The 12,283-nt window shown below is 44.8% G+C and overlaps 1 protein-coding gene across 2 annotated transcripts in view; it reads left to right on the top strand.

Moving 5' to 3' along the window:
- TCTN2 (tectonic family member 2) overlaps window positions 1-12,283 on the top strand; it is a 39,181-nt gene that overhangs the window by 19,332 nt on the left and 7,566 nt on the right. For both annotated transcript variants that reach the window (XM_030939480.1, XM_030939481.1), the window contains exons 8-14: window positions 1,739-1,880; window positions 3,568-3,633; window positions 5,309-5,443; window positions 5,688-5,765; window positions 7,598-7,678; window positions 8,585-8,696; window positions 11,217-11,323. In XM_030939480.1, the coding sequence (XP_030795340.1) occupies window positions 1,739-1,880; window positions 3,568-3,633; window positions 5,309-5,443; window positions 5,688-5,765; window positions 7,598-7,678; window positions 8,585-8,696; window positions 11,217-11,323 (721 nt within the window). The remainder of the gene's footprint in view (window positions 1-1,738; window positions 1,881-3,567; window positions 3,634-5,308; window positions 5,444-5,687; window positions 5,766-7,597; window positions 7,679-8,584; window positions 8,697-11,216; window positions 11,324-12,283) is intronic.

The raw sequence follows: 12,283 nt of genomic DNA, 5'->3' as shown, positions 1-12,283 counted from the left end.
TGGTGTGTGATCTAGACTCCCTGCAGCCCTGACCTCCCACATTCAAGTGATCCAACCTCAGCCTCCCAAGTAGCTGAGACTACAGGCATGCACCACCATTCCTGGCCAATTTTTTGTAGAGATGGGGTTTTGCCATGTTGCCCAGACTGGTCTCTTTAACTCCTAGTCTGAAGTGATCTGCCCACTTTGGTCTCCCAACGTGCTGGGATTACAGACATGAGCCTCTGCACCCAGCCAAAAATTTGTTTGTAGAGATGGGGGTTTCATTATGTTGCCCAGGCTGGTCTTAAACTCCTGGCCTCGAAATTCTTCTGCCTTGGCCAAAGTGTTGGGATTACAGTGTGAGCCTCCGTGCCTGGCTAGAAGTAACTATCATTCTTTACTTCTTTTTCTTTTTAAACTTTTATTTTCATTCAGGTCTACATGTGCAGGTTGTTTATATAGGTAAACTTATATCATGGGGTTTTGCTGTACAGATTATTTGTCACCCAGGTACTAAGCCAAGTACCCAATAGTTTTTTTCTGATCCTCTCCTTCTAGCCCTTCACTACCCGTTCAAGTAGGGTCCAGTATAGAAAACAATGGTTAGATAAGTACATCATTTTATTTACCATTCTAAAATTTTGAAAAGTATTTTAAGGTTTTATATGGAATCATTTATATATGTATGTATAAATGCATGAGTGAATGAATGACAGGATCTTGCTTTGTCACCCAGGCTGGAGTGTAGTGGTGTAGTCACAGCTCACTGCAGCCTCCACCTCCTGGGCTCAAGCAATCCTCCCACCTTAGCCTCCCAAGTAGCTGGGACTATAGGGCACATGTCACTATGCCCAGTTAATTTTTTACTTTTTGTAGAGATAGGGTCTTGCTATGTTGCCCAGGTTGGTCTTGAACCCCTGAGCTCAAATGATTCTCCCACTACAGCCTTCCAAAGTGCTGGGATTACAGGTGTGAGCCACTGCTCCCAACCTGAAATCTTTTTTTACGTTTAACATTATGAGGAGTGTTATTTGTGGGAAGAAAGCATGGGAGGTGAAACAGTTTCTCTTTCTTATTCGTGTGAATCCATTTTTATGGTATTAAACTCTAAACTCTGGTTGTGATGAGGGAGAGAACATGAAGCTAAATATAGTCAAGTCTCTGCAAACTAAATAGAATAGGACAAGGGATTTTCTTTGTTTTTATTAGGTAATTTTTTTTTTTTTTTTTTTTTTTTTTTGAGACGGAGTCTCGCTCTGTCGCCCAGGCTGGAGTGCGGTGGCCGGATCTCGGCTCACTGCAAGCTCTGCCTCCCAGGTTTACGCCATTCTCCTGCCTCAGCCTCCCAAGTAGCTGGGACTACAGGTGCCTGCCACCTCGCCTGGCTAGTTTTTTTATATTTTTTAGTAGATACAGGGTTTCACCGTGTTAGCCAGGATGGTCTCGATCTCCTGACCTCGTGATCCGCCCGCCTCGGCCTCCCAAAGTACTGGGATTACAGGCTTGAGCCACCGCGCCCGGCCTTTTATTAGGTAATATTTACTGTGACTCCACAACCAGTGGCTTCCAGACCTTGATGGGCAAATCAGTTAGATGTTTTGCTAAAGCGGGTCAACTAGTCCGTGAACTTGCCGTTGCTGAAACCAAACCAGCAATGGGAGCAGGCTGCAGAAAGAACAGTTTTAAGGGATGCTGATCTATTTTGTATGATTAGGAGAGAGGCCATAAATCTGTTGGCTTTGCCCTTCACCCTCAGATGTCCCTGACTGGGCAGTGTATGCAGAACGCCCCCGTGGCATTTCTTCACAATTTTGATGTTAAATGCGTTACTAATTTGGAAGTATACCAAGAACGAGATGGTATTATCAATGCGAAGATAAAGAATGTTGCCTTAGGAGGTATGTTACATCTCTTTGAGAAAAGAACGCAGACCCAAACATGAAGATAAAGTGTGATCTCATGAGAGTATAAATCATTTCTACTGGTTCAACTTCAGATAATATTTTAACTGCCAATTATTTTCTTTGGAAAAAGTTTAGTTCCATAAGACAGCATATTGCATATTAATTATTTTGAAATTTAAGTACAATTCAAATAACATAAAATTAACCTTTTTGTTTGTTTGTTTTGAGACGGAGTCTCGCTCCATTGCGCAGGCTGGAGTGCGGTGGCGCGATCTCGGCTCACTGCACCCTCCGCCTCCTAAGTTCAAGCGATTCTCCTGCCTCAGCTTCCCAAGTAGCTGGGTCTACAGGCGCCCGCCACCATGCCTGGCTAATTTTTTTGTTTTTAGTAGAGATGGGGTTTCACCATGGTGGCTAGGCTGGCCTTGAACTGCTGACCTCAGGTGATCCGCCCGCCTCGGCCTCCCAAAGTGCTGAGATTACAGGTGTGAGCATCTGCGTTCTGCCAAAATTAACCATTTTAAAGTGTACAATTCATTGATGTTAGTACCTTCTACACTGTTGTGCTGCCATCACCTCTCTCTAATTCCAGAACGTTTCATCCCCTCAGAAGGGCATCTGTCCCCATTCTCAGTCACTCCCTACCCCTCTTCCCTCAGCCCCTGGCAGCCACCAGTCTGCTTCTTATCTCCATGGATTGCTTATTCTGGGTGTTCCCCAGAAACAGAAGCATACACTGTGTGGCCTTTTGTGTCTGGCTTCTTTCACTTAGCATGGTGTTCCACGGTTCGTCTGTGTTGTAGCGCATGGCAGTGCTTCATTCCTCTTTATGGCTGAATTGTAGTCTGTCGCATGGACAGAGCACATTGTATTTGTCCATTGTCCATTCATCAGCTGATGGACATATGGGTTGTTTTCATCTCTTGACTGTTGTGAATAGCACTGCCATGAACACTTGTGGCCAAGTTTTTGCGTAGATGTATGTTTTTATTTCTTTTGGGTAGACACCTAGGAGTGGAACTGACAGGTCATGCTAATACGACTTCTTGAGGATCTACCAAATTGTGTTTTTTGTTTTTGTTTTTTGAGACAGTGTCTCGCTCTGTCGCCCAGGCTGGAGTGCAGTGGTGTGATCTCGGCTCACTGCAACCTCCACCTCCCTGGTTCAAGCGATTCCCCTGCCTCAGCTTCCCAAGTAGCTGAGATTACAGGCGTGTGCCACCACACCTGGCTAATTTTTTTGTATTTTTAATAGTGACGAGGTTTCACCATGTTGGCCAGACTGGTCTCGAACTCCTGACCTCAGGCAATCTACCCGCCTCGGCCTCCCAAAGTGCGGGGATTACAGGCGTGAGCCACCGTACCCGGCCAATTGTTTTCTACAGTGTCTGCACCATTTTGTATTGCCACCAGCAGTGAACTGCGTATTTGTTTTTATGTCAGTGACCCTGGTTTTTGTTGGTTTGTTTGTTTGTTGTGGATTTTCCTCCTCAGTTATAATTAGACACTAAGAGGACGGGGACTCCTATCTGATGGTTTTTGGGGAGTGGGGAGAGTTTTGTAGTCACAACTCTGGGCAGTTGTGGTCACCATATTTGCTTGATAAGCTATACTTTGACTTAGTGTGATCATGGTAGGCCATGTGTACGCCTGTGGAAGTTATTTTATGTTCTCTCTTTAGGCACAGTTACACCAAAAGTAATCTATGAGGAAGCAACTGACCTAGACAAATTCATCACCAATAGAGGTATTTAATGTTACACTTTGACGTCATTTCTTCAGAAATAGATATATCATTTCTTTCAAGTAACATATGACCCCGGAGTATGTATTTTTGTTAGTCATTTAAAAAGGTTCATAATAGTTAGAAAAATCTGCCAGGAGCATTTCATTTGTTCCTTGTTCTGTCTTGCTGGGCTTTAGAGTGCTCTCTGTGATGTTGAGCCTGTTCCTCCACAGTCCTGGATTCTCTGAGTTCCACCGTCCCTTCTAGTTCCAGCTTCCATGAAACTTTTCTTAAATGTTTGATAGTTAAATAATTCTTTTTTTTTGTTTTTTTGTTTTTTTTTTTTTTTTGAGACGGAGTTTCGTTCTTTTCGCCCAGGCTGGAGTGCGATGGCGCAATCTTGGCTCACTGCAACCTCCACCTTCTGGGTTCAAGCAATTCTCCTGCCTCAGCCTCCCAAGTAGCTGGGATTACAGGTGCCCGCCACCATATGCCCGGCTAATTTTTGTATTTTAGTAGAGACAGGGTTTCACCATGTTGGCCAGGCTGGTTTCAAACTCCTGACCTCAAGTGATCCACCTGCCTTGATCTCCCAAAGTGCAGGGATTACAGGCGTGAGCAACTGCGCCTGGCCCAGTTTGGCTAATTTTACCAGAACTTTAATTTTTAATGAAGGATACTATTTGTTTCTTTCTTTTCTGTTTTTCTTTTTAATTTGAGACAGAGTCTTGCTCTGTCGCCCAGGCTGGAGTACAGTAGGGTGATCTCAGCTCACTGTAACCTCTGCCTCCCGGGTTCAAGCGATTCTCGTGCCTTAGCCTCCTGAGTAGCTGGGATTACAGGCACCTGCCACCACTCCCAGCTAATTTTTGTATTTTTTTTTTTTTTTTTTTTGAGACGAACTCTTGCTCTGTCACCTAGGCTGGAGTGTAGTAGCACAATCTCCACTCACTGCAACCTCCGCCTCCTGGGTTCAAGCGATTCTCCTGCCTCAGCCTCCCGAGTAGCTGGGATTACAGGCACCTGCCACCATGCATGGCTAATTTTTTGTATTTTTAGTAGAGAGGAGGTTTCACTCTGTTGGCCAGGCTGGTCTTGAACTCCTGACCTCGTGATCTGCTTGCCTCGGCCTCCCAAAGTGCTGTGATTACAGGCGTGAGCCACTGTGCCTGGCCTAATTTTTGTATTTTTAGTAGAGATCGGGTTTCACCATGTTGGCCAGGCTGGTCTCAAACTCCTGACCTCAGGTGATCCACCCACCTCGGCCTTCCCAAGTGCTGGGTGTCTCTTTCCAATGTGTTGTACTTCTCAAATTTATTCATTAGCTCATCAAATGTTAGTGGAGTTCCTACGCTGTAATAGGAAACTAGACAGCGGGCCCCTGCCCTGGCGGAACATTTTACCTAGTGTGTGCTCCATGGCAAGCTATGAGCCAGGTGCTGGGGATATAGAAATGAAAGGAACAGATCTCATTCTGGGTACCATGATGGCATAGAGGAGGCAGCTAATGCTGACTTGATGGGACCAGGGCAGGCTTCCTCAAGGAAGCAGTAACCATGCCATGTTAGGGAGCTGGAGATAGGGAGGGCAGGGGCAGGGCATTCGGGGAAGGCCATGCAAGCAGAGAGAACGTCCCAGTAATAGAGTCAGGCTCAAAGACGGTCTTTAATTTATGAACATATTCTTGTATTTGCAGAAACTCCTTTAAATAACGGATCAGCCCCCAGAATTGTGAATGTGGAAGAACATTATATTTTCAAATGGAATAATAATACCATCAGTGAAATCAATGTCAGAATTATTAGGGCAGAGATTAATGCCCACCAGAAAGGTAACTTTAATGAGGGTAGCAAACATGCTTTCACTGAAAAGTACTTTTTTTCCTCTCTTCAAGGTTCTCATAATTGTAACCCATAAAACTAAGTTAGACTTGTTTCTTATGTGCATTTATGATTTAATCAACGAGAGTATACTTTGAATGTCAAAATGCAATTTTAAGATAAAGCACTGTGGAGAATAATTTCTTTTCCTAGTGAAATGGTGCACATTTTATTTTTATTTTGTTTTATTTCTAGGGATAATGACACAGAGATTTGTAGTAAAATTTTTAAGCTATAATAGTGGTAATGAAGAAGAATTATCTGGAAATCCAGGTAAGATGAGTGTATGCCAGTCATTGATCTTACAAACGTACTTTAGTTCAACACTCCCAGCCATCAGGATGGTTATAAGTAACTCTCTCCAATTTTAGTTTCTGACTCTGACCTTTTTCTTTATTCTCTCTCTCTCTCTTTTTTTTTTTTCTTTGAGTCTTGCTCTGTTGTTCAGGTTGGAGTGCAGTGGCGCAATCTCGGCTCACTGCAACCTCCACCTCCTGGGTTCAAGAGATTTTCTTGCCTCAGCCTCCTGAGTAGCTGGGATTATAGGCACATACCACCATGCCTGGCAAATTTTTTTTTAAATCACACAACACAGGAAGCTTTATTCATCTGCTGCTTCTCCAAAGGGAGGCTTGCAGGGTTGCTCACTTTAATATACTTTTTATATTTTTAGTAGAGACAGGATTTCACTGTGTTGGCCAGGCTGGTCTTGAACTCCTGGCCTCAAGTGATCCGCCCATCTCAGCCTCCCAAAGTGAAGAGATTACAGGCTTGAGCCACTGCGTCCAGCCAAGATACACTTATTATGTATACACAAGCATTCCAAAATCTGAAAAAATCCCAAACACTTCTGGTCTCAAGCATTTCAGATAAGAGATGCTCAACATCTGTATGATCCAATTAAGACAAATATGGCTAAATATTAACAGCTGTTGATTTTGGTGTGGCTATATTGGTGTTCATGGTATTACTTTCAACTTTTCTGTACATGTGAACATTTTCATAGTAAAATATTGGAAACAGTAAGTTGGATTAATAGGAGATGGATGGGAATATGATCTAACAACAGACCTTGGGGTTGAATGGATTTAGTAGAAAAAGGTTCTATTGAAAGGTTATGGCCCGGCGCGGTGGCTCCAAGCACTTTGGGAGGCCGAGGCAGGCGGATCACTTGAGGTCAGGAGTTGGAAACCAGCCTGGCCAACATGGTGAAACTCCATCTCTACTAAAAATGCAAAAAGAATAGCTGGGCATGGTGGTGGGCACCTGTAATCCCACCTACTTGGGAGGCTGAGGCAGGAGAAGAGCTTGAACCTGGGAGGTGGAGCTTGCAGTGAGCCGAGATCACACCACTGAACTCCAGCCTGGGCAACAGAGTGATACACTGTCTCAAAAAAAAAAAAAGAAAGATTACTTTGGTTTACATGTCTTTTATGAGCCCCCATGATAAGCAGTATTGTCATTCAGCAAGTAATCCGTAACTGGCTTGATCAGAACCTTCAGGGTCTCTTGCATGAGAGGTCCAAGACTGACTCGTGCCTGCAATTTACTTTTCGGGTTTTATTGTTAAAATGTACTTTTTAAATTGAATGAATGTCCTTATCTGTTAAAAAAAAAAAAAAAAAAAAAAAAAAGCACCTGGGCACGGTGGCTCATGCCCGTAATCCGAGCTCTTTGGGAGGCCGAGGTGGGCAGATCACCTGAGGTCAGGAGTTCGAAACCAGCCTGGCCGACATGCTGAAACTCCGTCTCTACAAAAATACAAAAATTAGCTGGGCATGATGGTGGGTGCCCAGCTACTTGGAAGGCTGAGGCGGGAGAATCTCTTGAACCTAGGAGGTGGAGGTTGCAGTGAGCTGAGAGTGTGCCATTGCACTCCAGCCTGGGCGGCAGAGCCAGACTCTATTCTCAAAACAAAACAAAACAAAACAAAAACAAAAACAATGAATGAAGGTGTGCCATCTTTCTCCTAAAGGTATTTTCGAAAGCTTCGCCTATGTATTTTCTTTCCTTGTGCATGTCTCTTGTGTTATTTGCTGTGTTAGGTTTGCTGTGCTGAAGTATAGGAGGAAAGAGGCTCACGCTCCTTTGTTGTGTTTGTCTAGGTTACCAACTTGGCAAGCCTGTCCGAGCTCTAAATATCAACAGGATGAATAATGTCACGACTTTACATCTTTGGCAGTCGGGTAATCCGGTTTGGTCATTATGATTAGCTCTTTGGCAAACTGATGTTAGAAGTATTACCATATTTTGAATCTAATCAAGCAATCAATTATTTTAAAGCCCGGTTGGTTTATTTAGCAGAGATGTACATGCTGCTTGAGTAACAGTGGTGGTGGTTTTTCATGCTTCTACAGCTTTCTTTTTTGTCTTTTTTTTTTTTTTTTTTTTTTGAGACTGAGTCTTGCTCTGTTGCCCGGGCTGGAGTGCAGTGGCGCGATCTCGGCTCACGGCAAGCTCCACCTCCCAGGTTCACGCCATTCTCCTGCCTCAGCCTCCTGAGTAGCTGGGACTACAGGTGCCCGCCACCACGCCTGGCTAATTTTTTGTATTTTTAGTAGAGATGGGGTTTCACCGTGTTAGCCAGGATGGTCTCAATCTCCTGACCTCATGATCTGCCCTCCTCAGCCTCCCAAAGTGCTGGGATTACAGGCGTGAGCCACCGTGCCCGGCTGCTTCTACAGCTAACATTGTTTGCACCTGAAGTGCTGGTTGCTAGTAAAATAGATTGAAATATGAGATTGGCTTGAGAGTCCCATGTTATTGTTGCCTGTAGCCCAGGACGGTGCTAATTGGAGACATGAAAATAACTTCATTCTGAACTGCAGGAAATCTGTGCCTCAGTGGTAATGACCCACATCTGCCAGGAGCAATGTCACATTCTGAAGAAACCACCGCTTAAGGACTGGGAATTCTGATACAGAAAGGCACCTTCGTTCAGCTTTGAAAGGATTAGACTAACAGTGATCTCAGTTTTTGAAAACTGTAAACTTTATTACTTACTGTTTTCTGTTTTTCACGAAAAACTTTGAAGTTAATCTTTACTTTTATTTAGCAAAAAGTAGCAAGAGGATAATCTTTTTCTTTTATAGCTGGAAGGGGTTTGTGTACATCAGCAACTTTCAAACCCATTTTATTTGGAGAAGATGTCCTCTCTGGATGCCTGTTAGAGGTCGGGATTAATGAAAATTGTACTCAGCTCAGGTGAGTGTTTCATTGTTGAATTTATCGGCAATGTGAATGGTTTGCCTAAAATTAATTCACTACATGAATATCAAAGACAACATGAATATGAAAAATTAGAGTCCATTAAAATGTGTAAAAGTGATAATAAATACAGACGTCATACAATTTAGAGTTGATTCAAACATCAATATGAGGGAAAGTTGACCTTTTTCTTGGGACTAAAGCCAGTTCATCCACATTTCAGCAGATTTCATCCGCATTTAAGCAGATTTCTCTGCCAAAGTTTGTTCAGCTCATTGGAACCTTTTTCGTTGTTGTGTGGGTTTTTCTGTTGAGATGCCAAGTCTCACTTTGTCACCTAGGCTGGAGTGCAGTGGTGCGATCTCGGCTTATTGCAGCTTCCGCCTCCCCACTTCAAGCAATTCTCCTGCCTTAGCCTCCCTAGCAGCTGGGATTACAGACATGCAACACCACGCCTGGCTGATTTTTTTGGTATTTTTAGTAGAGACGGGGTTTCACCATGTTGGTCTCAAACTCCTAACCTCAAGTGACTTTGCCCACCTCAGCCTCCCAGAGTGCTGGGATTACAGGTGTGGGCCACCGCACCTGGCCTCATTGGAACCTTCTACTCCTAGAGCTATGAAAAAGGCTAGAGCAAAGTATAATTGGGGTGATTAACTTTTTTTTTTTTTTTTTTTTTTTTTGAGACAGTGTCTCACTGTGTTGACCAGGCTGGGGTGCAGTGGTGCAATCATGGCTTACTGCAGCCCCAACCTCCCTAGGCTCAGGTGGTCCTCCACCTGCCTTGGCCTCCTAAAGTGCTGGGATTACAGGTGGGGGCCACTCTGCCGGCCTATATTCTGTTTTGTTGTTGTTGTTGTTGTTGTTGTTTGTTTGTTTTTTGAGACAGAGTTTAACTCTTGTTGCCCAGGCTGGAGTGCAATGGCATAATCTCGGCTCACTGCAGCCTCCGCCTCCCAGGTTCAAGTGATTCTCCTGTCTCAGCCTCCCTAGTAGCTGGGATTACAGGCGTGCACCACCTCGCCCGGCTAATTTTGTATTTTTAGTAGAGACAGGGTTTCCCCATGTTGGTCGGGCTGGTCTCAAACTCCTGACCTCAGGTGATCTGCCTACCTCAGTCCCCTAAAGTGCTGGGGTTACAGGTGTGAGCCACTGCGCCCAGCCTTATTTTTTATTTCTTTATTTATTTTTGACAGTAGCCATACTAATAGATACTAAGTGATATCTCATTGTGGTTTTGATTGCATGCATTCTTTCTGGCTTGTTTTTCGAGACAGGGTCTCATTCCATACCCAGACTGGAGTGCAGTGGTGTGATCACGGCCCATTGCAGCCTGACCCTCTCTAGCTCAGGTGATCCTCCCACTTCAGCCTGCTGAGTATGTTGGAGTACAGGTGTGTGCTGCAGTGCCTGGCTGATTTTTCATATTTTTTGTAGAGATGGCGTTTCACAATGTTGCTCAGGCTGGTCTCAAACTCCTGGGCTCAAATGATCCTCCTGCCTTGGCCTCCCAAAGTGCTAGGGTGACAAGCGTGAGCCGTTATGATCAGCCTGTGTGCATTCTTACACACATTTTATCTGTTACATATCCCAAGATGTGTAGTTCTTTGGGAAGCAGGAAGAAAATGGGGGAGACATTGAGAAGTTAAGGAAAACTGGTAGAAATTATTGGCAGCAGCTCCTGATTATGGGTTGTGAGGCCTGAGTCCATGGGCAGAGTCCCTCTCCTGCAGTTCATGAGATTTGTACCCTCCAGTGACAGTACTGGGAGGGAGGGATGCTACGTTCCAACTCTTAGTCTTCACTTAATTTTATGACTCAAAATTCCAGCTAGATATTTAGGTTACTTTTACTGTTGGATCACTCTGGCCCACAAATTTATCCTGGTAACTTAATGTGTGCTCTAACTACCTCCTAAGTTTGGTGACAGTCGGCAGTCTGTGAACCATGCGATTCCCAACATAAGTTACTAACTTTTTTTTTTTTGAGACAGGGTCTTGCTCTGTCACCCAGGCTGGAGTGCAGTGGTACGATCTCAGCTCACTGTAGCCTTTACTCCACAAGGCTTATGCGCTTCTGCCACTTCAGCCTCCCAAGTAGTTGGAACTATAGGTACATGCCACCATGCCTGGCTAATTTTTGTATTTTTTGTAGAGGCAGGGTTTCACCCTGTTGCCCAGGCTGGTCTTGAACTCCTGAGCTCCAGCAGTCCTCCCACCTCAGCCTCCCAACAGGTTGGGATTACAGGTGTGAGCCACTGCACTCAGCTAAGTTACTAACATTTTAAGTCTAAAGTAAAAGATTGCTTCTGTATGTCCTCCCCCAGCTGTGTAGGTCCATCCTGGGAAGGCCATCAAACACACCTAGTCCGTGGGTGACACCCAGCCAGTTTTTAATGCCAGTTCCTCTGGCAGTTTTTTATTTAGGCATGCAGAAGTGAAACCCGGACATTCACTGGAAAGGACTTTAGGACAAGACCTGCTGGCCATGAGCTGAGAATGCCTTACTCTCTTGCAGGGAAAATGCTGTTGCAAGACTTGATTCATTAATACAAGCGACTCATGTTGCAATGAGAGGCAACTCCGATTACACTGATCTTAGTGATGGCTGGCTCGAAATAATACGTAAGTCAAACCCGGGTACAATAAAGCCTGTAACTTGGTTGCTGTGACTACCAACTGTAGTCTCAGCATTAGAGCCCAACCCAGTAGGTCATCTTCCTGAGGCTTAACTGTAGCTTAACTGGACATCTGCCCAGGGGTTAGCTCTCCAGTCAGGAAACTTGGCATGTCTTTTTCTTCTTATTCATGATGACTTTTTTGGGTTTTTTTTGTTTGTTTTTTGAGGCATTCTGTCACCCAGGCTGGAGTGCAGTGGTGCAATCATAGCTTATTGCAGCCTCATCCTCTCAGGCTCAAGGGATCCTCCCACCTGAGCCTCCCAAGTAGCTGGCACCACAGGTGTGCGCCACCACATCTGGCTAATTTTTTGTATTATTTGTAGAGATGGGTTTTGCCATGTTGCCCAGGCTGGTCATTAACTCCTGGACTTAAGTGATCTGCCCACCCCAACCTCTCAAAGTGTTGGGATTACAGGCATGAACCACTGCGCCTGGCCAATAACAGTCTTTGTAAAAGAAAGTCTAGGCTGGGAGCAGTGGCTCACGCCTATAATCCCAGCGCTTTGGGAGGCCAATGCAAGAGGATTGCTTGAGGAGTTTTTTGTTTTGTTTTTTTTGAGATGGAGTCTTGCTCTTGTCACCTAGGCTGGAGTGCAATGGCACAGTCTCGACTCACTGCAACCTCCACCTCCTGGGTTCAGGTGGTTCTCCTGCCTCAGCCTCCCGAGTAGCTGGGATTACAGGCGCCTGCCACCACGCCTGGCTAATTTTTGTATTTTTTTAATAGAGGCGGGGTTTCACCATGTTGGCCAGGCTGGTCTTGAACTCCTGACCTCGTGATTCACCTGCCTTGGCCTCCCAAAGTGCTGGGATTACAGACGTGAGCCACCGTGTCTGACTGAGGCCAGGAGTTTAAGACCAGCCTGGGCAACATAGTGAGACCTTGTGTCTACAAAAAAATTTT

The sequence above is a fragment of the Rhinopithecus roxellana genome, chromosome 10, assembly GCF_007565055.1.
Source record: "Rhinopithecus roxellana isolate Shanxi Qingling chromosome 10, ASM756505v1, whole genome shotgun sequence".
NCBI classification, from domain to species: Eukaryota; Metazoa; Chordata; class Mammalia; order Primates; family Cercopithecidae; genus Rhinopithecus; species Rhinopithecus roxellana.
This window is presented reverse-complemented; position numbering and strand designations above follow the sequence as displayed.